At 45.1% G+C, this 23,683-nt stretch overlaps 1 protein-coding gene across 1 annotated transcript in view; it reads left to right on the top strand.

Moving 5' to 3' along the window:
• The window catches only part of SERINC5 (serine incorporator 5), a 330,849-nt gene that overhangs the window by 290,729 nt on the left and 16,437 nt on the right, over positions 1–23,683 (top strand). The window contains exons 8-9 of the mRNA XM_069627400.1: positions 1,314–1,440; positions 22,563–22,629. Coding sequence (XP_069483501.1) covers positions 1,314–1,440; positions 22,563–22,629 — 194 coding nt within the window. The remainder of the gene's footprint in view (positions 1–1,313; positions 1,441–22,562; positions 22,630–23,683) is intronic.

Genomic DNA, 23,683 nt, shown 5'->3' on the forward strand with positions numbered 1-23,683 from the left:
TAACACTGTTCAAGACCAATTGATCACCTTTTAAGAGTGGCTAAATGTTTGAGGTCATACGAATGACATTAGTGTAGATCTGAAATTGTCGATTCTCTGACCCGAGTCACGGCAGCAAACTGGTCATTGTTACTAAAAATGAAGAGCAAAAGCAGACTAACATAACTAAGCCTGTTCGGGTTTGACCCTCTTATTACTGTTTCCTGAGGTTCATGAAATTCAGCAGATGCCAGCATTGACAATTTTTTTAACTCATAGTCCCCACTCCTCAGCCCATGACACATGCATGAGATCACAGGTCGGGGGACGGGGGGGGGAAACAACGATGCTTCCCGCCTGGGGTGCAATCTGTTGTAAGACCGGCCCTGGTTGCAGCTCTCGTGCAGATCCCGTGTATCCTTTTTCAAATGTGTTCTTAGAGGTGTATCGTATTTCCAGGTTGGCTTCCTACCGCTACATATACGCCATCCCCTCCCCACTCCCCAAATTGTTGGTTTTTTAGGTTCTTGGCAATGCTTATCTGGCCAGAATTTATTTTGCAGTGGCTTTTCTGCCCCGACATTCATCAGCGCCTCCTGTCTTCCTGCCAAAGTTGTGCAGTATATCTAGGCCGGGTCTGGATTTACAAGCCCCCCAGATCACCACCCCCGTTCAGCTTTTTTTTACTTTTAGTTGCACACTGGTATTTGTACGTTTCTGTTAATGTTTTTAGATGGTCTCTCAGTTTTGTGTGCCCCGCTACGTCGTGGGGGGCCGGCTCGGACTGGCCTATAGGGCAAAAGGGCAATGCCCGAACAAAAAATGCTACCTTGGGCCATTTTTTTTTTTAATCAAGTGGGGAACTTTTTTGACAATGTGGGCCCATTTGATAAATTACTTCCCTATGCGGCTAGTAGTTTTGACCAGTGTTACTGAATACATATTCTTTAAAATGCACAATTTGCATCACATTTTATCGAAAGCCTCCCCCTTACAAAAGGAATGACTTGCCATTTGCAACTGTGGGCCACTTTTTCATTGGTGCCCAAGATCATTTTATGCCCCAGTCTGACCCTGGCGGGGAGGGGGGGTTCTCTGTTTCACAGCGAAGGAGCGCAACCCTAGGCTTTGTGATGGTGTTGCAGACCCAGTGCACCCTGCTCCTAGAGGCCCAGTGGCGGGCTAGAAGTCTTTCCGTGTAGGTTTCCATTGTGCGCCTAAAGCACAGTTCATTTTACTGAAGAATTTACCAGCCTGCTCTACAGAAAAATGTAGTTTTGAAAGCAAAATGAATTACCAAGTTTTAACATTTTATTTATTGCTTTTTTTTTTAGTACTGGACGAAGCGAAAAAGAATGTCACAATCTGTATACCTAGCTTCACCCAAGGGTTGAACCAAGATGGGAATCTAGTGTCTGGTTTGGGCACCACGATCCTGTTTTGCTGCATTTTATACTCTTGGTAAGTAGGACAGTGCTTTAAGATCATGCTGATTGTAACCTCTAAACACCCACGCCATCTTTTAGATCCAGTGTTTTGGCATGAAACGCCCTTTGTGTTCTTTCAGTAGTTCTTCCGTTCTGCGGAGAGTTGCAGGTGAGTCATGGAGACCATGGACGGTAGGGCAGTTGGAGTCCATCCTCTCTTTTTCTCTCTCCCCCTTTTCTCTCCCCCCATCTCCTTCCCCTATCTCCCTCTCTCCCCCCCCCCCACCCCTCTGCTTGCAGAAGAACAATTAAAATGAATGGCAGAACCAACTTCACTCCTAATTGGCGGAAAGTCCAACCTGCCTCTGTTTTGTCAGGCAGATGCTCTTCTGCCAGTAATGTGGAATTCCTAATCGGCAACCTAGTGCATTGTTCTCTGGCTTCCAGTAAATATGGGGGACCTTGGTATGCCAATCCGACAGAAGCTGGGTCAGTTTGCTTGAAACCAACTTAAATAATGACACTAAGTTACTGATCTGGCCTCATCCGGCTAAAATGTGTGAAAGCCGGTGAAACCAGTAACCATCGTGCTGCTTAAGTGTTTTACTATGTGATCCCTTATTTAGAGGTCCTCCGGTGAAACCAATAACCATCGCGCTGCTTAGGTGTTTTACTATGTGATCCCTTATTTAGAGGTCCTCCTCGATACCCGGCATTCATTCCAACTAGTCCTAGAAATGGGAAAAATGTACTGAGGGAAACCTCTCACCGTTGGAGGGGCGGGGCCGTGGGGAGAAGGGGGGGTTTGATTTTGAGGGGCGTGGTTCCAGGTCGCAAAACAGTATCGCTTCATAGAACCCAATCCTGGCGATTTGCATAAAAGCAAAGAACATTATGGAGCATAAGTATGTCCAGAAATGTTAATTTACAACATGTGATTCAGTAAGAAGCCCTTTTGAGCGATTAATGGAAGTTGGGCTCTGCAGTTTTAATTGCTCACACTACTCGCCCTAAGAAAAACATGTCCCTACATTGCAGGGCATATATACCAGTCTGTACAGCTACAACAAGTAAATGAGGCTTTGGCTGTTTCTGCATTCAGTTGCTCATGCCGAGTCTATTGAAAGTGTCTGTCTGTTGAAACGTGGGATGCTCGAGCATGTGATCATTCAGCTTTAGGACAGATAGCCGAGTTGTCACATGCACAAGCAACCTGTGTGTCATTGAGCAGACGGCTTTCAGAAGACTCGGCAGTGCTGCAGAGTCTTCTGAAAGCCGCTTGTTGTAGCGTGGGTGTCGTGGGCAAGCCCCTTGGCCTGGGCACAGGGCGGCAAGAAATGTTTTGCCGCAGCCCCACTCCGTCATGTTCCGGCCCATTGCCTGTGCTGATTCCAACACTAAAACGTGGCGCACAGCATGCACCCAAGCTTAGATGGGGACCCTTCAACTATTGTCCCTACTGTGGGCTTTTTATGACCATTCTTGGAGTAGCAGATAAGAATGTCCCTTCGCCTCGCCCCCATGCTGATCTTGCTAAACTCTAGTGTTCCTCTTGTGGTGATCCCGGACTGTAGCTGAACTTCCTTCACTCTTGAGGGATATTTAAAAACATATTCGGTCAACTGAAAGTGTGCAGTATTTCATAAATGCAATGGTTTCCCCTTGCATTTCTAATATTCATATCGATTGTATTTGAAGCCTTTGGTTACTGTCTAGATGTGGTCAAGGATTCAAGCCTCCTGTGAAAGCCTGTGGTCCCCCAGCCTAAGGCGGACCTTTTTTCTAAGAAGCTTTGTGCATTCAGGTGGAGAGTCTTCATCTGCTGCTAAATTGTGTTACCCTTTCTTTGGTTTTTTCCTACATAGGGAACCACATACCAGAAGACTCAAATTCAAAGTGCTGTCAGACATGCCATAACTAAGGTCCAGCCTTAAAATAAGTCACATAAACACTCCACTAAGCTATCAAAAACAACGATTATGATACTTGTGGGTGACATTAATTCGAAATTGGGGGCAAACTCGGCGTCAGCAGAAAAAGCAATGAGTGATTTCCACTGGGAATTCTTTTTCCATGTATGATCTGGTGACAGTTCCTGAAATTCCAGACCTGGCAAATGGCCATATTCTGGTTGCAGTAGCAAACTCCCCCTGTTTCAGTGTAAGGAGAAGGGTAGACCAGTGTTGTAGACTAAGGCGAAGCAAAGCTTGGCAAGAAGAAGAGGGTAATCTGCACGCCACCCAACGCAACATTGATCTGATGTTGAGCCGCTTGAAATAAGCGCAACACTCAAATTGCGAACAGCCTTGGCTGAATGGGCACAGATCTTTCCAGAGCAGGACTTTACCATTGGGCTTTCAACAACCGAACTTTAGTGCTTGGTACTTAGTTTATGTATAGAAATCTGTGGATCTCCAACAGTGGGGAAGGAAAAGGTTGCAGGCCTACGACACTTTCTCTCAAAGGTTGCTGTCCTCTGTAGTGTGGCATGAGACCTGCCCCTCATTCCTTTCTGGGGCCTATGAAATGGCATTTGTAACGTGCCTATACACAAGTGTTTCAAGGCGCGACGAGGCAGGGAGGGGGGAACAAAGGGAAGACAGACAACGATCCTACTAGGCCAGGTGTCATTCAGATCGCGCAAGTGCATGGGCGGGGGGAAGGGAAAGTGCAAGGGGAAAGGGAGGGGGGAAAATTGCAGTACAGGGTAGAATAATAGATAAATAATAGGGCCAGCTGGTGGCAAGTGCAAGGTAAGTGCAGACAAGTGCTGGGAAGGGGGCTGTAGGGATACAGAGACAGTACCACAGTGCAGGGGTTGCCAGGGAGGCAGTGCAAGTGGAGAGTGGCTGGGCCAAGGACCGAGATCGGTGAGAGTGGCCCAGTTGCAGATTCAGTGCAGTTTCAGTCAAGAATTAGCAGGGGAGAGGGGGGGGAGAGAAAGCAAAAGCAAAGAGGAAGTTTCAGGAAGGCAGGAAGGCTGTTCCAGAGGGAGGCCCCTGCCGCGGAGAGAGATCTACCCCCAACTCGTTGCTTGGAGAAGCGGCTGACCCTCAGGGAGTTGGAGGCTGATGAGCGAAGAGCTCGAGAAGGAAGATATTTAGGAAGAGAGAGGTGAAGGTATTTAGGCCCCAGGCGGCCTTGTGGACAATGCAGAGGGTTTTGAACTTAATCCTCGCAGCCACTGGGAGCCAGTGTAGAGATTTCAGTCCTGGAGAGGTACGGTCCCTGGGCTTGAGGCCAAGGACAAGTCTTGCAGTCCTGTTCTGGATGAGTTGCAGAGGGTGGAGAGTAGAGGCAGGCAGATTTAGATGGTCTGTTACAGTAGTCCAGCTTCGAGAGAACCAGGGCTCGGCAGACTGTGAGCTTCTGGGGGAAGGAGAGGAAAGGAGAGGAGAGGAGAGGAGAGGAAGAATACCTCTGGTTCATGCTTCTCCAAACCTTTATATTAAAAAAAAATATATATATATTTTCCTATAATCTTGATGGCAAATGGGCTGGGATGGCATTCACTCTCTATACACTGAGGTGGGTTAAAATATATAGCTCTTTGGTGTAAAGCGCTATATAAATAAAAATAAATACAAAATAAATACAAATATATTTTGCAATGTGCTAGGATCCCTTCTCCTGATCGGGTGGGTAATGATTGTTTTTGGTGTTCAGTGATTGACAAGGGAATTGGCTAAGGAGCTTTGGTTCGATATTGGGGACGGCTGATCTTGAATAGTGTCTAGCTGTTTCAGGTTGTTTAAGTGGCCGAACTATAGGGGTCTGCTGGAAATGCCACTGCCTCTAGTGCTGTTGGGTGAAGAGTATATGGAGTACTCGGACTTTTCAGACGTCTGTATGACAAATACTCTGGAAAACACGTGATCACTTGGATTTCAGAGACATCCTTGATAATGACTTTGTAGCCTGACATGCAATCAATGGCAGTGAAGGGGTGCTACAGCAGAAAATGTCCTCCTCACCTCTCCATTACAGATCACACTCCTACCCCAGGCACTCAACCCCCAGAAAAAAAGTGTACAGTTCGCTCTACAATTATGGAATTCTTACAAGACCATAGAAAGCGGGTTGGAATCCCAGCAGGCTGACATCGAAGCTTGATCAAAATGAGTGCAGCCATGTTATTTTCAGCACCATGACCATTTATATCTTCCCAGTCACACGTTGAGTCTGGTATTGAGAGACATTAATGTTCTCTCGGTTGCACGTATTTCCCCGCCCCCTTTGGGGACTGGCCAGCTCAGCACTTTATTGCTGGCGGCCCTTTACAACCTGAGGCATTCCTCCTCTGTACTCTGGGCTACCACATGGAATGCGTGAGGCAGAACTTAATCTCTCACCTCCCCAGCCTGCTCTCTCGAATCTAGATCTGTTTTTTACATTGCATTTCGCACTGGGGGTTAACCTATCTCTAGGTCTAGCATGTGTGGCAAATACTTTATGCCCACCTAGTGTCACCTGTGTGTAGCAGAATAATAGGGTGTATGGTTACCAAACTTCCCAATGGTGTGCGTCTTTTAGCAAAGTGTCCTTCAGAAGCTCTGGATAGACTATCTTGGGCTACGATGTTTCCGGGGTACGGAGCTGAGCACCGAACAGAACACTTTGGAACTCACTGGCTCTGGTACCTCAGAAATAAACCAAGGTTGCAAAAACAAAATCTTGTGGCAAACCACCTATAACCATGTATGGTGTTGCCATAAGAGAAACCTATCAAACATAGCCATATGTCCTCCGATGCAAGTAAACGAGGAATTCTAACAATGCTGGTTGGATTTAAAGCACTAGCGTTTCCTCCCTGAGAGGACGCGCACTGCCCCTTCTGCCCTTTTAGGCCTGTTGCCAATCTTTACATTTTGGCGATTTCTGCTCCTGCTGAGACAGAAATCCTAGGCAAATGGGGGGGGGGGGGAGTTGTGGTTGTTGTGGTTGTTGTTTTGAGAGTTAAATGATCCAGAAAATGCCGCTTTCCAGATGTTACTGAGGTGCAAAGAGCCAAAATGCAGGAATGGCGCAGTCCATGGTCCGAGAGAGAGTGGTTTTGTCAATATCCAATATATTGTTAAAGGGTGTTGCATCGGTGGCTGTTAGTCCTCTGCACAGGAGGTGGCAATGCAGGCTCTGATACTGGAAGTTCAAACAGGATGGCCAATGGATAGTTGTGGAGTATTCCTTCCCAACTCCATGCACAAGTACCACACAGTACCTTGGCCGATATTAAAGCACAAAAAGGAAGGCTACTGATCCCAACAGAATCTTCCCCAGCTTCTGGATAAATATTTGTGCAAAGTCCTGAGGATTGCCAGAACAAGTCTCCAGTCTCTCACAAAATTATAGGTGAGAACTCAGCTGGGTTGCTCAAAAGGTCTTACTGGCTCCAGCTGGTAGCTAGATACACAGCTGTCCGGTGCAAGAACCCCCCTTGGTAAATCACCCGCAGTGTGGAGATTGAAGCATATCGGCATTCAACATCTGGGAGTGAATGCACTGGGCCCCCCTATTGGAGGGGAGAAGCATTCACCTGCTCCACCCGACCGCTGCTGGAGCATCTGGAGAGTGTCTGATGTAAAGGAAAATAATCTAGATCTTCTCTACCCCCACCATCTCCGCACCCACCACCGGAGCTTGTCTTAGCCCCCCTGCCCCTTCTGGGAATGTCCACCTCCAATTCCCCCAAAACCCAGGGATGTCTAAGTAAATCAAGTGTTTTGGCACTTACACTCTTTAAATAAGATCTCATATTCATCATCCGACTACGAATTGGCATTTTGGGTAATAGCTGTGAAAGGATGTATATTGGTTTCTTGAAGAGGTGAAGCTGGCTTTCTTTGATGGATGGCAGGTCATTGGCCTGCTTAGAAGAGGAACCGGATAATTTGCCCTGAGGAAAGTAGTATTTTTGTGTGCTACTTTAAAACCTCTTGGTCCAGTTTTCTGGTCACTAGGATGTTGTCTAACTTGTTGGGGGATCAGACCTGTCCCCTATCCTACTTTCCCCTTTGTTGACAAAACCTCTAAGAAACACTTATTCTCTGAACAGTGCCACCCTCTTTTGTTATACCAAACCATCTTCCTACTAGTATTTTCATCTAAAGCATTCATAGCAAATTCATGGACTCTTTTTCAACTTGCTGCATCAGGTATCTCCACATATATCTGGTATGTTTAAGGTCCACTTCCATTTTCTCTGGTGACTAGGCAGTCTTGTATGCCGCACACAAATCGGATGATGGGGAGCAAGACCTGTGGTGTCATTTCTTTTAGTTGTAAAAATTCCAACTCAATGTTGGATTTTGATGTAGCTTCAGTATTCAGTACGTGCATGTCCAGGAAAGTACTGTTGGAGCATTCCACCATTGCCTCACTCTGTAGGTGGTAGGGTTTGTTTAAGCTGTCTTCAGGCCTATCAAGTTCAACAGTTATTTAATCAGCCTACTCTGAAAGTCTCTATTGGCCGGGGCAATCGTGCTGTCCAGCCATAGTCCCTGAAGAATCTCTACGCGTGAACCATGGCAACTGTTATTGCTCTCTGATCTTGACATAGATAGGCCTGTGCATGATGGGTGAACTTGTCTGTAATGACAAGTATGTTTTCACTCCAGCTGCCTGTTAGTGCCAGGTCATTCATAACCGATCCATGGGCCCGTTGCCCTGGACATGGCGCGTTGCAGCTGCTGGCTTAAGAATGGTCTTCCTTGCGATGCAAGTACACATTAAGTAGTAGTTCTTTTGATATGTGGCGAATTGTAGTTGTAGAAGCCTTTTCCAGACCAATTCAAAGGTTTTGTCATTTCCTAGATTACGATGGTCCATCATGCAGTGGTAAGCTATGGGGATGGTGGGTTATGTGGCTGTTTGGTTAAAATGTCTACTTGCCCAACTAACACTTCCCATTCTCTGAGAGTAAAGCGAGTCTTACCGTGGCACAACTTACTGGTGTTGTTGGCTTGCCAAGCTTCTTGGCATACAACCCCAACAAGATGCTTGGATCACGCATCTGTTTCTGGGTGTCGTCACGGCCAAACCGTGGTAATGGCAGACACCCGTTTTTAATGTTGCAGTAGATGTGCTGTATTGCAACAGAGCTGAGGCCTAAATACGCAGTGCGGCGAGGGTTCACCGGTGCATAGAATCGTTTTTTATATGCATTGGCTTGCAACCCTCACACCTGCTGGGGACAGTTATGTCCGTTCTACTCACAAGTCGCAACAATAATATGTAAAGGATAGAGCACCTGCATTGGGTTCACCCTTCAGGACGCGTTGTAAGTTGTAGGTTGATAGCACCGCTTGCCATAGATCACGTCCAACTTGGCTGGCTTCAGGACATATGATAACTGGTTTGGTAACCAGTGCTTCTCTGTTCTCACTGTGCAACTGGCACCATTAAGTTAATAATGGCATTTGTTGCGTCACTGTCTATTTTAATGTGAGGTTTGTGTACTGAATAGTTCTTCTTGGACCCCACGGGTTTTTAGCTGGCATTTGCGACCGGTCTGGCAGCTCGGCCTCCTTTTTGGTGTGAGACTGCTCCTCGACTCTTAATACTGGCATCAATGTCATCTAATGGAGTCGGCAAATGCTACACCTGCTGCCATTGTAAGCTTGTCTACCAGGCTGTGAAATGTGTACTTGCAATATCTTGCCCACCTATGTCTGACAAAAGTGTCGGATCTGTCTTTCCCAACATTATGCAGCCCCACTGCAGCATGCTTGTCTGGCCGGGTCCACTAATTCCACTGAAACATAAATGTTCTCATTTCATCCCAGCATGCCTTCAATAACATCTAATACACACGTTTTTGCACACGCATATAGTAATTGCATTTCTGCATTAGGTTCTAGTCAATCATTTGATGTTTTTGACCTACCACTTCTCACCTTGGCTGGTGTAGACGCCCATTGATCATGACCAGGCTTCCACAAATCGACATTACCATAGCACATCACTGGGGAATCTTTCCTTCTACAGTACATCCGAGCTTTAGTCCTTATAAATTTGACACTTTCTCAGGCGGTTTCTGGCTTCGCTTGCTAGTACAGGTCTTTATCTGTCGTGTGGTCTTGCCATTATACCTCGTCTACGCAGACCAGTAATCGTGTAGATTACCATAGTGGTGTTACAATTCGTTAATGGTGTTTGTCGCTGTTTTGAAAATCCAATGTCTACTTTTATGCAGTGTTTTATGTGTTACTACATGTGTAGTGGCATGCGCTATGTTTGCTGCACTCCAAAACGTGCTCTGGGTGGGTTGAGTCAGGTTTTTATTTTATTGTGAACCAAAAGAGGGTGTTGCAATCCCCGAATATTTCAAGATTTTCGTTTTCAGTGATAGAGTGGAGACCATATTAACACACACGTGTCGTTCGTTGTCTTTCCTTCTAGAACCACCTCACTACTGTTGCTTTCTCTTAGACGTCCTAGTCAGTATTTCTGGATAACCCTTGCGTTAAAACCTCACCCTCAATGTGGCCATCTCCTCTTCATAGGGTTTTTTGTTTCTGTTCTATGCTTATTCATAGGCATTCAATTCCCAAATGAGAAATTGTTGTGTAGCCATTTCAGATTTTAAAATGCAATATTGCAATGGGAATGTAGGGCCGCTGGAACCTGTACAGTGAAGATGGGGATCTAGGCTGCTGATATTGTCAACAATTCTTCTCCATGTGATGTGTTGGTCTTCAGGAAAAAGCCCTTAAAGTTGGCAATGTGGGTGCCATCTTAGCCCCATGTTCTGTGCCATCGATAGGATGATATATAAATGGTTCTTGAACCTCAAGTTGCTCTTGGTCAGTGTCATCTTCATGATCCATACTATGAATGTGTTGATCTGTCGCTTCTTTTCTGTGTGGTGCCCATATAGGTGGGAGTGTTGGATATCGGTGGCCACTTTCTTTGGTATCCTAGTGTAAACCGAATTGGTAGCCAGTTAAATCAGTACATTATGGTTGGGGTTTCTATACAAGCTCTTGAACTGTTACTGACATGGGTGGTATCTTTAACAAACTATCTCAATTGGGAGCCCCATTTATTGAGACCGTGTACGCAGGGTTTTAAATTAGTTCAAGGATGGAATTTATCCTGGATTAGATGTGTCGTCATGGAGATTTTTGTGGATCTTCCACAATAGGATAGGGGGGTCCTGGTGCTCTGTATCAAAGTGTTTGCTTCTTGGGTGGACAGCCATCCTTCTGCCTTTTCTTCCATCTTGCTCAATCTTTAAGTGGGTCAGTCCTGACCCTTTCATAGTTGTGTGTGTCGTCCAGGTGCCCGAAGCATTCTGCTCCATAATCTACCCGGCTCATGATAACTAAGGCTGTGCCCTTGCCACATGTTTATCAGTTATTTGTCTGAAGACCGGGTGTTTATATGGCAAGCGTTTAGGCTGTTTAATATTTTGCTATGATGTTTTCGTATCCCCTTTTGCCTTTGCAATGTTTTTGAGTACCGTTGCCAGTCTGTAGCAGTGAATACTGCCGGGGTACACCTTACAGTGTCTATGGGACAAGGGAAATTGAGTTTGATGTTCTCCTTTAGGCTACTGGTGAGCATCAAATTGGCTGATCAGACTGTCCCCATCGCTAATCAGCCGGACAGCTGACCCACTCCCCCCAACTCATCACCCCCATTATACCATGTCTGCCTACCGAACAAAACACCTAAATAAATATTAATGACACACGTTATTAAATGCCACAATGCCTGGAGATTACCCAGACCACAGGGAGAACGAAAGAGGAAAGGTGGCTCCCTTACAACGCCATCTGATGAAACCCTTCTACAGGGGTCTCCCCGAGCAGGTTCCAAGGGCTCAGTGTTCCACCACGAGGGAAGCAAAAGTCTGTGGAAACCAGTGTTTATGCAAGCCAAACTGTAGCCCAGATGAGACCCGATGAGGAAAGGGAGGGTTGTCGCCATAACGTCCCAACTAATAACGATAACCAAGACTAACAATGATTAACATTGACTATTGACACATCCGTGGTATTGTGTATCAACGGATCTGTCCAGCGGTCCTTAACTTGAAAAAAGAAAGCACTTCATGATCTCAATCCTTGGACAGCTCACCCGTTTTGTCATCCTCTGGCCCGCCAGTAATATCGGCACCTATACTCCTGCCTATACTCCTACCCGTGCCAGGACGTAAAATGCTGACTGTGAAAAGGAAAATACCAACTGCAGCCCCACCATCCCAATCACATGCCGGAGAGATCAGACTAACTAAGCCTGTAAGGCCCCGGGGGAAGCCCACTCGCTTATTAGTGAAATGCACCAGTTCTTGGGCACATTAAGTTATCCACATAGTGTGGGTCCTTGGGGGCGAATGGAGGGGAGAGAATAAAAACAATGCACGTAATACTGAGGCCCCTGCCAAAACTGAAAAACCTGTATATTTACGGAAAGAAAATACAGGATCTGTGTGTCTTTTGGGACATGTAAAGGGGCCCAAGATTTGTTCTGATCATCCATGTCCGCGCAGCCTGCAGTCCAAAATCTCAGCTGGAGTCCAATCGGGTGTGGCCCCAGGGGAAGCTACTGACCATGATATCTGGTCCTCTACCTCCGCCGGCACTAAGGTGATCACCACGCCCCCTATCGTCTTATCCCCTAGCCAGCACTGGCTGGAGTCTCATCTTTTGGTCGCTAATGGAGCTGGTGTATCAAGTGTGGGGGGAGGGGATCAATGCCATAAATGACAGACTGCCATGATGAGTCCCTCCTGACTAGAAGGCCAACAACTTGTTCACAGGGCTTTCACAATGGGCCGTTACTGCATAGCGTACATTGCATGATTGAAAACGGGGGACATGTGGCTGAGTGGGCGCAGATCATGCCAATAGAAGTAACTAGTGGCAACCTGCTAACAGTGGAACACCTAGACAAGCACCTCCCTGTGAGCAAGGGGCAAAACACATCTCAAAACAGATTGACAAAGGGGGCCCAGAATTAAGGGTGTCAATGCAACACTGTGCTGGCTGAACTTCTGAAATTAAAAAATCTAGTCCTGTCCTTGGTTGAAGTGGTTGAGAAAGGAATGAGCAAGGGGGAACCACTGCATAGCCAATAGTGTGGAAAAGGGTCCCAGATAAATTGGTGGAAGCCAGAGTGCCCTTGTCTGAAATCAGGGAAAGTTGCTTCAGTGGGCAATGGAATATTGCCCAAAATTGATTTGTGGACATGCCCCCGGACCGGGAATCCCATATTTTGCTCCTTCTCCAACAACGCAGATCCCCTGCCACAATTAGTAGGCCAATAGCATCCTGGGAAGCGGCGGTCAGTATTCCTACATAGGGTCCCGCAATGAGCCCCAAATTGCCATGAACCCAGGGAAGCACTTTCAAACAAGTGCTTATATTAATCCGGGTAGTGAGGGGGATGTCTATTTGAAACCCGAGAGCAAATCGTAAACTGCACCAGAAATCAGCAGCAGGGGGGAAATACCCTCGACTCCATCAGAATTGACATCCGGATCCAGCTATGGCCGGGGGCATATTGAGTTTTAACCAGAGATGTCACCCATCGGCAAATAGTGCATTAGATCTTAGTGCGTAGCCTCTGGAAAGAATGTCCCAGTGACCTGTGCTCTCAGGAGTAAATGTTGTTCCACTCTTGTGGGCGGTGGGGGGGGGGGTCTGTCAGGTGACACCTTCTGGCCCAGACCTCCACGCGATACGTTATATTAATGTCACAGTGGACGGCTGCGACCCAAGTTGAAAATGTGCTGTTCTGGACCTATCTATCTAGGAGACATAAACTGTGCCTCAAAGATACTCCATTTAATTGAATTTAATTTTTAGAATGAAATGTGTTGTTAAGTCTATTTGTTTTAAAAAAAACTTTTATGGCTTACCGCCGAAATAAAGTTACTATGAAAATGCCAGAACTGAACATCACAATTAAAAACTAGAACCAAAGAATAAATTGTGATTTCAGAAAGTTATGGTGAATTCCCCAAAATCTTGCTGCTGTGAACTTCATGAGTTTCATGTGTTGACTGCCAACATGCATCTGACAGTATCTTGTACATTTCTGGTATTTATTGTGGGTATTAGGAGGACCATTTAGCCACTGCTGACGAGTTCTGTGGTAAGGTTGAGATGGTTTGTAGGGTGGGGGGGGGCAGTGTAGTGCAGCCGAACTGGATTGGAACACAAATCAAACCACTTGAAATCAAACCACTTTATTTTACAGCGATAACCACAGAGACTCCCTCCAGGACATTGCATTCAGTTTGCTATCTGTCTTGGTAGATACTAGCTTTTAAAAGCAAAATCTGGGGGACGTGGTCTGAAGAGCTTATTGAAAAGATGGCTCCCTGAGTGTTGGAACTAAAGAAGATCTTCTGCCTGCATAAGCGCGTAGCTCTGACTGAATTTTCTTTACCTAGAGCAGTTCTGTGAGCTTAGAGATCCCTGGAGGCTGGAAATGAACTTTCAGCTTACTCGGTAGCCCTGATTGGTTGGAGTGCCCATTTCACGGCCTATGGAACTTTGCTGAGTGGATCTTGCCCGCTCATGGGACCGAGTTCCTGATTGCCCTGCTAGCTGACTGCAGTGTGGTGAACTGACTGCAGCCTGCAGAGCCCTTGGAGTGAACCGGTCTGCCGTTGCAACATTTACTTGCTGCCCACCTCCCTCCAGGGCCGGCAGTGGTTTCCTGGGTTTACAGCTTCCTCGTACCCGCATGCGGGCCGGATGATCCGGTGCCCTGAGATGGCCGCCTCCACTTCTGGGTTGGGACATACTCTATCTAGCGGCTCCATAGCCTATGCTGATGCCTACTGTGGCTCTCTGGCCTGCAGCTTTCTCTGTGCCAGGCTCCTGTTCCAAGTGTCTGCCGGGTGGCCTGGTGACTCTCCTCTTCCGCCAGAGGTGTTCCTTCGGCATTCCCTGGTGCCTGGACATGCAGACTCTGCTGTGTTTGCCCTCTGTCCCGGTGGACATGGGGCACTTCCTCCTCGTGGAGGTGTGGGGGGTGGGGAACACATGTCTCTGCTATGCTCTTTGGCTAACTGATAGAGCGCAAACCTCTTCTGCAACCATATCTGGAGCCTTCCCCTCCTTGCATGTACTCAACCAGTATCGTCGGAGAGGACTCCTTCTTGGGGACATCCTACCATCAGAGTCCTGAGGCGGGGTCCAACTGGATACTATGCAAGGAAGAGTCCTTGGCAGGTACGCCCCAGAGAAGAAAGTATACTTGCACCGTAATGATCTACCCAGAGGGAACATATTTACTCTCCCCTCCTCCCAGCATAATCGTTTTCTGGCGAATAAACCCTAATGCCTAAGCTGTAGCTCCTCGCGCCTTCACCATTGGAAAAACTAACCAAAGGATATAAGATCTCTGATAATGCCACGCTGTTGCAGGCACAGGAAAAGGTGGAACAAAAAATGTGAAACCACAACAGCTTTGGACCATGCTGAGGACGCTGCCTCGCCGATACATCTATGTGGACCACCAAAACTGATCTCCAACACTGGCTCATGGAAATCGACGAAGAAATACAAAATAGTATGTCACTTGTTGCATAAAATCACAATTTTGGATTAACAAATGGAGGAATCGGATAAACATCTCGAAGAGGTAGATATACAACTCTCAGTGAACAATCCTATGAAACCAGTGAAGGGGCACACTGCATAGAGCCTTTGGAAGCTCAATGTGAACAACTGGAGCACAATCAGGAGGATGCAGAGAATCACTCCCGACAAAATAATATTCTTCTACACGGTATACCAACCCAAATCATGGATGCTGACTATGCAAACTTCGTCAAATACCTGTTTCGCTCGAATCTCAAGCATCCAAAAGATTGTGATTGAAATGGATTAGATAAATCAGATCCACACGCTCACTCTGCTTCGACAGGGGTGTACTCCAGATGTGCTTACCAGGGTCTGCTTTTATTGGGTCAAGGACCAAATAGTGAGTGTCCTGAAAACTCTATATGCTTTAGAGACGTGAAGATCTCCCTGTACCAGGACCATGCCTTCTCGACATTGGCTAAAAGGAGAAAACTGACCTATGATGGAAAGGTGGATTCCTTACAGATGTGGTTTCCCTACAGCCCTGTTTATCATCTCTGGGTGATAAAATCCATGAAGGAAGCTGAGCAACTCTTAGCACTTGATGAACAGGGTGGGCGGGGGTCCCACCCTGGGATAAACGCTCCGATTCCCCTCCCTAAGTTCTTCTCGGGTGGAACCCTGGTCTCATGTGTTAAGAAGTCAGAAATCTCAGTCGGAATCAAAAAAATCCCACATGAGCCATCGTACTGGGAAATCTTTCATGGTCCAAACATATAGGGCTAACACAGCCCGATCTTGTTGAATCTTGCTGGACGTACAACTGCTTGTTATGGAGTTATTTTCCATTGGGGACTCGTGTCTGAGGATGCATCTAGATTGTAGTAACCAGGCTCTCTTCCTCTCTTCCTCCAACGTCTGGCATCACCCATGTAAAATCCATAAAACCCCATTAAACTCTTATTTGTGTCCTTCACTTAAAATTTTTCTGAATGCATAAATTATGATATTAGCTTATTCAACTTTTGCTTAGTGATGCACAATATCATCACTCTGTTACAGTATAAGTCAAACACTGAATACTGATATTCATTTGCCAAAACGTGTTTTGCTTGGACTCAACACAATCTTCCTAGTTGAGTCTAGTGAGCTTCTTCAACGCTGTACCAGTATCCTCATTCTGTTATTTTATTCCAACATTTACTTCACAGTATACTTTTTCCAACCCTCCTAATCTGCAAACTACCAACAAAGTTATCAAAAACAGTTTCATCCTATTAACGATATTAGGATACAAAACCAACTTTAAAAAAAAGGAAAATCCCCATTTTAAGACATTTTTAACAATACTGCTCCATTTTATTTTTCTGACTATCAACCCTGAGCAAAACTCAGCCATATAACCTGTCACAATGAACATTCTGTATGCTCACCATTTTCATCACCCCTGTATTGTTTAAATTGTCATATCGGTGCAAATTTGCTTTTGAGTTGCACAATTTGGGGATAAGGAGGGTGGGTAGATCTTGGGAAACCTTTCTAAAGCAAATTGTGGTAGGACGGTCACATTAAGAATCAGGTCAATGTTGCTACTTAATATATACCTGAGGGACACCAATGTAGAACTGAAGCTTAGAAAGCAATATGCCAAGCCCCTCTGAGAGCATGCAGACTGATTAGCTCCTTGTGATCTCATGTAATGTCCAGGGTTTAAATTCACCCATGAAGAGAAAGTCTATCCTGCTGAAATTGTCATTTATCAGCTTGTGTGGTTTTTCGCCGGGAAACTTAGCCTGCTGGAGTCTGACGAGCATAGACTTTCCCATAAACCATTTCCTCGATGTTTCTATGCTTCGGGTGGGAAAAAGAAAAGGGGGGGGTTGCCATTCTAATCCCAAAGAACACCCCTTTTTGTAAAGACCAGGGTTCTACGTGATACACAAGGGAGGTACTTGGGGGTGGCGGGGCGGCGGGGAGAGTTGTGCCCTATATGCCACTAAGGACAAACAGGACCTGTTCTTAGCAAGCTTCTTACCTAAGGCTTTGACATTCGCTTTGACATTCGCTGAAGTGAGTGTTCTAATAGGGGCGACTTTAACCTTGTTACTAATCCTGAAATTGATATAAAAGTCTCGCCAACATGAGCGGATTACTAAAAGGAAATTCCATTCGCCAAGTTACTTTGGTAAATAGAGCTCATTGATGTCTGGAGGCTTCATAATGGAACCAATAAAGGCTTAACATACCTTTCCCATGCACATAAGAGCTTCTCTAGGATTGATGTATTATTAGTGAGATCCCGCCCTACTCCCCTGTATCTCAGATGCCTATATTGAACCTAGAATCCTCTTAGATCACGCTCCAGTGATGTTAGAACTCTATGCAACATCCTGATCCTCTCCAGCTAAACCGCTTTGGAGGTTGTATGACCCGGTTTTAAAAGATAGGGTAATTCAACATGAACTCGCTTTGACCATAACCACTTATTTTGAGACTATTCGAAGGGACAATATGCCCTTTTGCCTTGTTTCGGAAGCCATGAATCTATGCTCCTATAATGGCAGGAAACACGCTGAGTGCTGGGGACGAATTAGATTATCTGACGACCAGCATCCAGGCAGGATTTGGATCAACCATACGAGAGGATGAGGTTGAAAGGTCCATTAAATCACTTAAATATGAGAACCCTGATGGGTTCACTTTCCAATTCTATAAAACATTTCAATCACTACTGATTCCGCACTTTACTAAATTGTTTAATATGTCACCTGTGACTGGTAGGATCACTGCATCTATGCAAGAGTCCTCCACAATTCTGATCCTGAAGCCTAATGAATACTCTACTCTACGCATATCATCTAGGCCAATTACAAATCTGAATAACGACGCAAAGATATATTCCAAAGTTTTCGCTAACAGTCTGATGGTGACACGTCCGGACTTAATCCTTGCAGATCAGATGGGCTTTATAATTGATAAGAGTATCCATGATGATATAAGGAGGATCCTCAACATAATAGGAATAGGTGGGCGAATGGGACTAGAGATGGGTGTGCTTTACCTGGATGCCCAAAAGCCTCTTTACCAGTTAAATTGAACAATATCTGGACACTTTTACAGACTTGCGGATTTGGTCCAACTTTCCTGCATTTTCTTCGTGCTAATTCTGATGCCGTCTCCACCAGAATCTGGTTAAATGGCAAATCTACTTGAGTGCTGATACCAGTCACAAGAGGCACTACACAAGGATGCCCTATATCCCCTTTGATATTTGCATTATCCATGGAACCTCTCGCTAAAAGGGTTATAGGCGATAAGGGCATTGCAGGTAGAAAGGTGATGAATTAAAGCTCTCCCTCTATGCTGGACATTTTATGGCTCAATTTCCAGTCTCCGTTTAAGGGATTGACGGACTTGTTCGATCGCTGGACTGGCCAAGAATTGTCCATGGTCGTCTGCTGCACGGTGATAAAGATGAACCTAGTTCCCTAACATTTGTACCACTGCAATCCCTGTCAAAATCCCTGATGGGAGTTTTCATGCTCTTCAGGGAAGATAATCTCCTGTACCTCTAAAGAAAGTCCTTCTGAGAAGCGCAAGAGTTAGAACTGTGCGTATTTATGTAGCACTAATGGCCAAGTCATCAAAGCACTGCATCAGGAGAAAAAGTGCACGCACATTTGAAAGTTGGCAGAAGAAGAACGTTTTCCTGTTTCCTTTCATGTTGGTGGCCTTGGAGTTCAGGATACAAATAGGTATAACTTTATTTTTTTGATAATATCCTTTCAGCTTTGTATATACAACATACAAGGGCACATGACACAATAACATCACATAAAATTACATACATATAATCCAATTATACATTATTAACACAATGATCCAAAAAAGAAAAATTCCATCATACAATATTGCAACCTTTATGCCAAAGATTTAAAAATCTCAAATGTTCCAATAAAATTTCACCATATAAAATATAAGATTAATATCTTCACCATTCATAAAATTCTTCCGGAAATATGGAAGATTATTAAAATCAATCATATTATCATAAGACTTTAAATACTTATTGCCTAATACCAACAAACTCTCACATGTTACCATTAGGTGTTCAAGTGACTCTCAAACTTGACATCCACACAAGCAGCACATTCTCACAGTACTGCAAATGCCTAAGCGGGCTCCTTGGATCTCACAGGCCTCACAATAATTACACTTCATCATTAGGAAGTGTCTGAGTATCTGCGGGCTAGGGAATGCCATAATGTACTTAGGTTTAGCTATGCGCTCCATCCTGCATCTACGGAACGAGCCACTATGTGACTTTGTGGCTAATTCAACTGTTACATTCGTAGCCATAGATTGCTAGCTTCTTTTTAAACCACCTTTTTAAAGTGGAAGTGGTGGCGCATCGATAGCCCTGTTATGTACTCAGCAGCCCACTTATGGTCCCCATTTTACCACATCTATCGATTCTTAAATAAGCCTGAATATAGCTTACAATAATAGTGGTATTCTCCATAGACGTGAAATTCACACGGCTCATTACAGTGCGACTTATATACTCGTGAGAGATGCTTTTTTTATGTGAATACTCCAATGTAATGCTATTTGGTAGGCAAAGCAGTTTACGAAGCAACATAGCTTCAAACCTTTTCAACATACCCTGATATTTGTGTCCCCATATTTCAATGCCATATAGTAGTGTAGAGCGTATTTTGGCTGTGTGTAGCATCAATACTGCATGCATTGAGAATCCAGCATTTCTGCCAATGAAACTACTAACTACGTTTGGTGACATTGAGCCTTTAGCCTTAGTTTGCTCTCAATGCTTATTCCAATTCAGTTTATCGACTAGAACCCCAAGATATGTGTATTCTTTTACTTGTTCTAGAAAGATGTTTTTCAGTTTCCACACATTGCTTTGGAGATTTAGTCGCTGGAAAGACCATTACCTTGCTCGTTCCAATATTGATCTCTAGACCATTCAGCTTAGAGTATTCTGCTAACGCATCAAGCATGTTCTGGAGACAAGGTCCATCAACAGGTCATCTGCGTACGCTAGCCATCCCACAAAAATTGTACCAACCTTCACTAGAAATGATATCAGGTCAGCAAAGCACTGCTGCATATCAGCTAGATATAAATTGAAGAGTTGCTGCCACCATACAGCCCTGTTTGCCCCCACGACAGGTTGGAGTTGGTGCAGACAACTTCCCTCTAGCATCTAATCGTATGTGCACTGTAGTTTCAGAATAAAGCAGCATGAGCATTTTTAGGAGCCTCCCTGGGATGTTCCACTGGCGTAGCTTATTCCATAGCCTATTTCTAAATACAGAATCAAACACAGCGGAATAATCGATGAATGCACAATATACGTTGATTCCTCTACGATGCCATGCATATTCAATTGCTGACGTCAATATTACCAGGTTGTGTGTAGTACTGGATTTGGGCCGAAAGCCCAGTCTGATTGGCTGGAAGGATCTTGTTGGAAGTGATCCAGTCATTTAAGTCCGCTAGTAGAACCCTTGCAAAAATCTTTTCCGGGACATCTAGCATAGGTATAACGTAGCTGTGCAACTATCTCACATTGTTACATGGTTTCAAACTCATGCCAAAGCTAGATGGTTATGTATAGAGCATGACATGTCACCAGTCCCTCTCGCTCAGCTTCTCTTTCCAAACATTAGGAGAAGCCCCAATGATTTCTTGATTCCGTCATCCGCTCTTGTCTTAGTCTCTCATTGGAACAAAGCTGTGACAAGGAGGTGTTTCGCAGGGATTGGATCTGCTTTCCCCAGTTTTGGTTAGACCTGACTTTATACCAGGCTTACTTAAGGATCTCGACATGTGGGATAAGGCAGCTGTATGATTGGGGGGCAGGTGGGAGGGGGCGTAGAGGGTGCCCCACTGGCGTTAGTTGATTGAAAATCCAAATTGAGCTTGGATGAAAAAGAAAGATTTTGATATGCAGTTGCGACATTTGGCTCCTCACCCTGACGTAAAGCTGAGAGCAAAAAGGATCCTGAGTGCCCTCGAACTTGCCTATTTCTCAGGGTTACATGTCTTTATACCCAAGTAATTTATAAAGAATGCACATATATCTAATATATTATGAGAATTTTCTTTAGGGGGAAAGCCCTCAAAACCCCTGTTTACTACCCCAAAAAACGGCCCCCAACCGTTTTCCTAAAATATTGAACCCTTTACCAAATTTGATAAAAGTTAATTCTTTAAAAAATATTCCATATAAAGACTGCATACCCTTCTCGGATATGGCTAAAGCAGAGGCATTATCCTTTTTATAGGGTTTTAGATCTTTACAAACACCAGGAGCGCCTGCCTTATATGATCAAATGGGAACAAGACCTGGGTCAGCACATGGAGGAAGAATGTTGGAGGCCTATTTGGGCAGGGAATCCGCGTGCATCCAGATGCACCACTGATCGTGAATGCTTTTTAAAAGTTTGTTATTGTTGCTATTTACCCCCGTCAGGCATCATAAAATGAGCCCTTCCTAACTTAACACCTTTTTGGAGGGGATGTAGCAAGATTGGAACATTATTCTACATGTGGTGGCTGTGCGAGAGAGCGGTACCTTTGGAAAGAGGTGCTCTCGCATATCAAATTGATCACTGATATCCAGTTATCATTAGATCCCCTAATCATATTTCTGGGAGACCCTGGGGATGGGATCTATCCAGTTACAGCCAGCATAGCAACCCTCGTCACTCTCCTGCTAGTAGCGGTGAAGATCACAATAGCGAGTCCAAACACTCCAAAGTGGTGGAGTAAAATATGGGGGATTCTTGTAGCAGAGAAAATGACTGCTTCGTCATTGGGGATATAGATGAAATGTTAGTATCTGGCTGCTATTTATTGAATATGCCAATAATGCTCCTCTATATATAAGCCTAACCTATTTAAATGCTTTGCCTTGTTATGAATGCAAAGTGCAAGTAAGGATGCTCAGATATTGTTGTAATGCATTGGCGCAGGTTGCCATGCGGAGCGGAGCAAGTGCTGGCACTGTTGGATATTGGGGAGGTGCGATCACTCAGGTGGATTGGATCAACTGTCCAGATTATCTAGAGTTTGTAAACAAATTACTGTTGTGTGCCAGTCTTGCTATTCCTAATAAAAAAAAGGTTGCTTAAAAAAGAGGAACCTGACTCTTTAAAAACATATTGTGTTCGATATGAACATGGAGTTTGGTTGCAAACAAAAAGAATGCATTTATGTGCAGCTCACAAAATGTGTCCTCCACACTTGCCATTAGCGAGTGATACTTTATTGTTGGTAAATTAGAAATGGTGTTCTGTCTGCATGTGTAGAACTGGAAATCCTACAAAGTGGCAAGTCATTTTCGGTGTCTGGCTAGTAGCTTGAATATTGAAACTTTACAAGCTCTCACCTGTGTGAGCGCGATATAAATTAAATATCAACATCACCTCATGACGGGGTGGGGGGGTTGATTGATGTCTGCTTGCTCACTTGCTATTTCATGTAACATTTTCCAATGTAATGCAAGAAACTGGCATAGACCTCTACTTTTGTACGATGACCCATGTATCCACCTTGTTGGTAAAATGTAAAATTTGCTTTGTTTTAGCTTGACCTCCACAACACGCGCAAGCTCAGAAGCTTTGAAGGGTAACTCGCCCTCGCTTGAAACAGAGGTATGTGGTGATTTGGTCCATGCAGCCGGTTTCAGGGACTGCAGTGGTTCCAGTACATTCTCATTGTGCCCTTGCCAGAGAAGCCAGTGGCTACTAAAGCAAAAGTTCTCATTTTATATGTCCCAACCGAGGCAAATCTGTTCTCCTTTTTGTTGCCTCCTTTGTAGTCTGCACAGAGGACCGTAACTCACTAACCCCATCCTGTACTTCTCTCCTTGTTCTTCTCCCCACTTCTCAACCTACTCTCATATTCTACTTCTCTTATATCTCCCTTTTGCCATCACCTCTCAACACATTCTCATCCTCTTACCCACACTTCCTTTGCCTTATCAAACCCACTCCTCACTCGCCTTTGTACCGCACCCCTGTCGTACTCCCCATTCTCTTGACCAATCAGCCCCAGTTTACTTAGCCTATCACCATATACATTCTCCTTTGCATTGACCCAATGTTATTGTGTTCTCTCCTCTGTACACCCTGGTCGTCTCTGCACCTTTTTCTTCTCCTCGTGCATGCCCTCAACGTAATCCTCTGTTCCTCCCACCTTCTTTCCCCCTTTTACACCCTCTTTTCTAGCACCCTTTCACCTCCTCTGACATTTTCGATCCATTCGCTCAATCCAAACGTTTGCACCTTTTCACCAGTTCCTCTTAACCCTTCCTGTCCCATCCCCTCGCCAAGTTCTCCCACCAATCATCTCACTATCTCTGATCACCTCCCTTTGCCACATATTACCCCTCTTTGATTCACAATCCCCCTCCTCTCATTCCTGCAACCTCGCTCAACATATCAATCTTACTCTTTGGTCCGCTTTTCTCTCTCGGTGCTCTCTAACTTCTTCTATAGTCCTATCCCGTTCTTTGAGTCCTCACTTACTGTCACCTTTTCCTCTCTGCCACTGTGAGGTGAGCTGAAGACACCTCTGCGTCACAGCTTGGCAGGCAGGTTGCAGCCCTAGGAATTCATATGAATGAGGGTTGGCTGACTCGAACACTAGCTGCATGTGTGAGTGTGCTGGAGTGCTCGGAATCGGTTTCCTGGGGGGTGGGTATGC

Source organism: Ambystoma mexicanum, chromosome 6p, assembly GCF_040938575.1.
Source record: "Ambystoma mexicanum isolate Mex_15411 chromosome 6p, UKY_AmexF1_1, whole genome shotgun sequence".
Lineage (NCBI taxonomy): Eukaryota > Metazoa > Chordata > Amphibia > Caudata > Ambystomatidae > Ambystoma > Ambystoma mexicanum.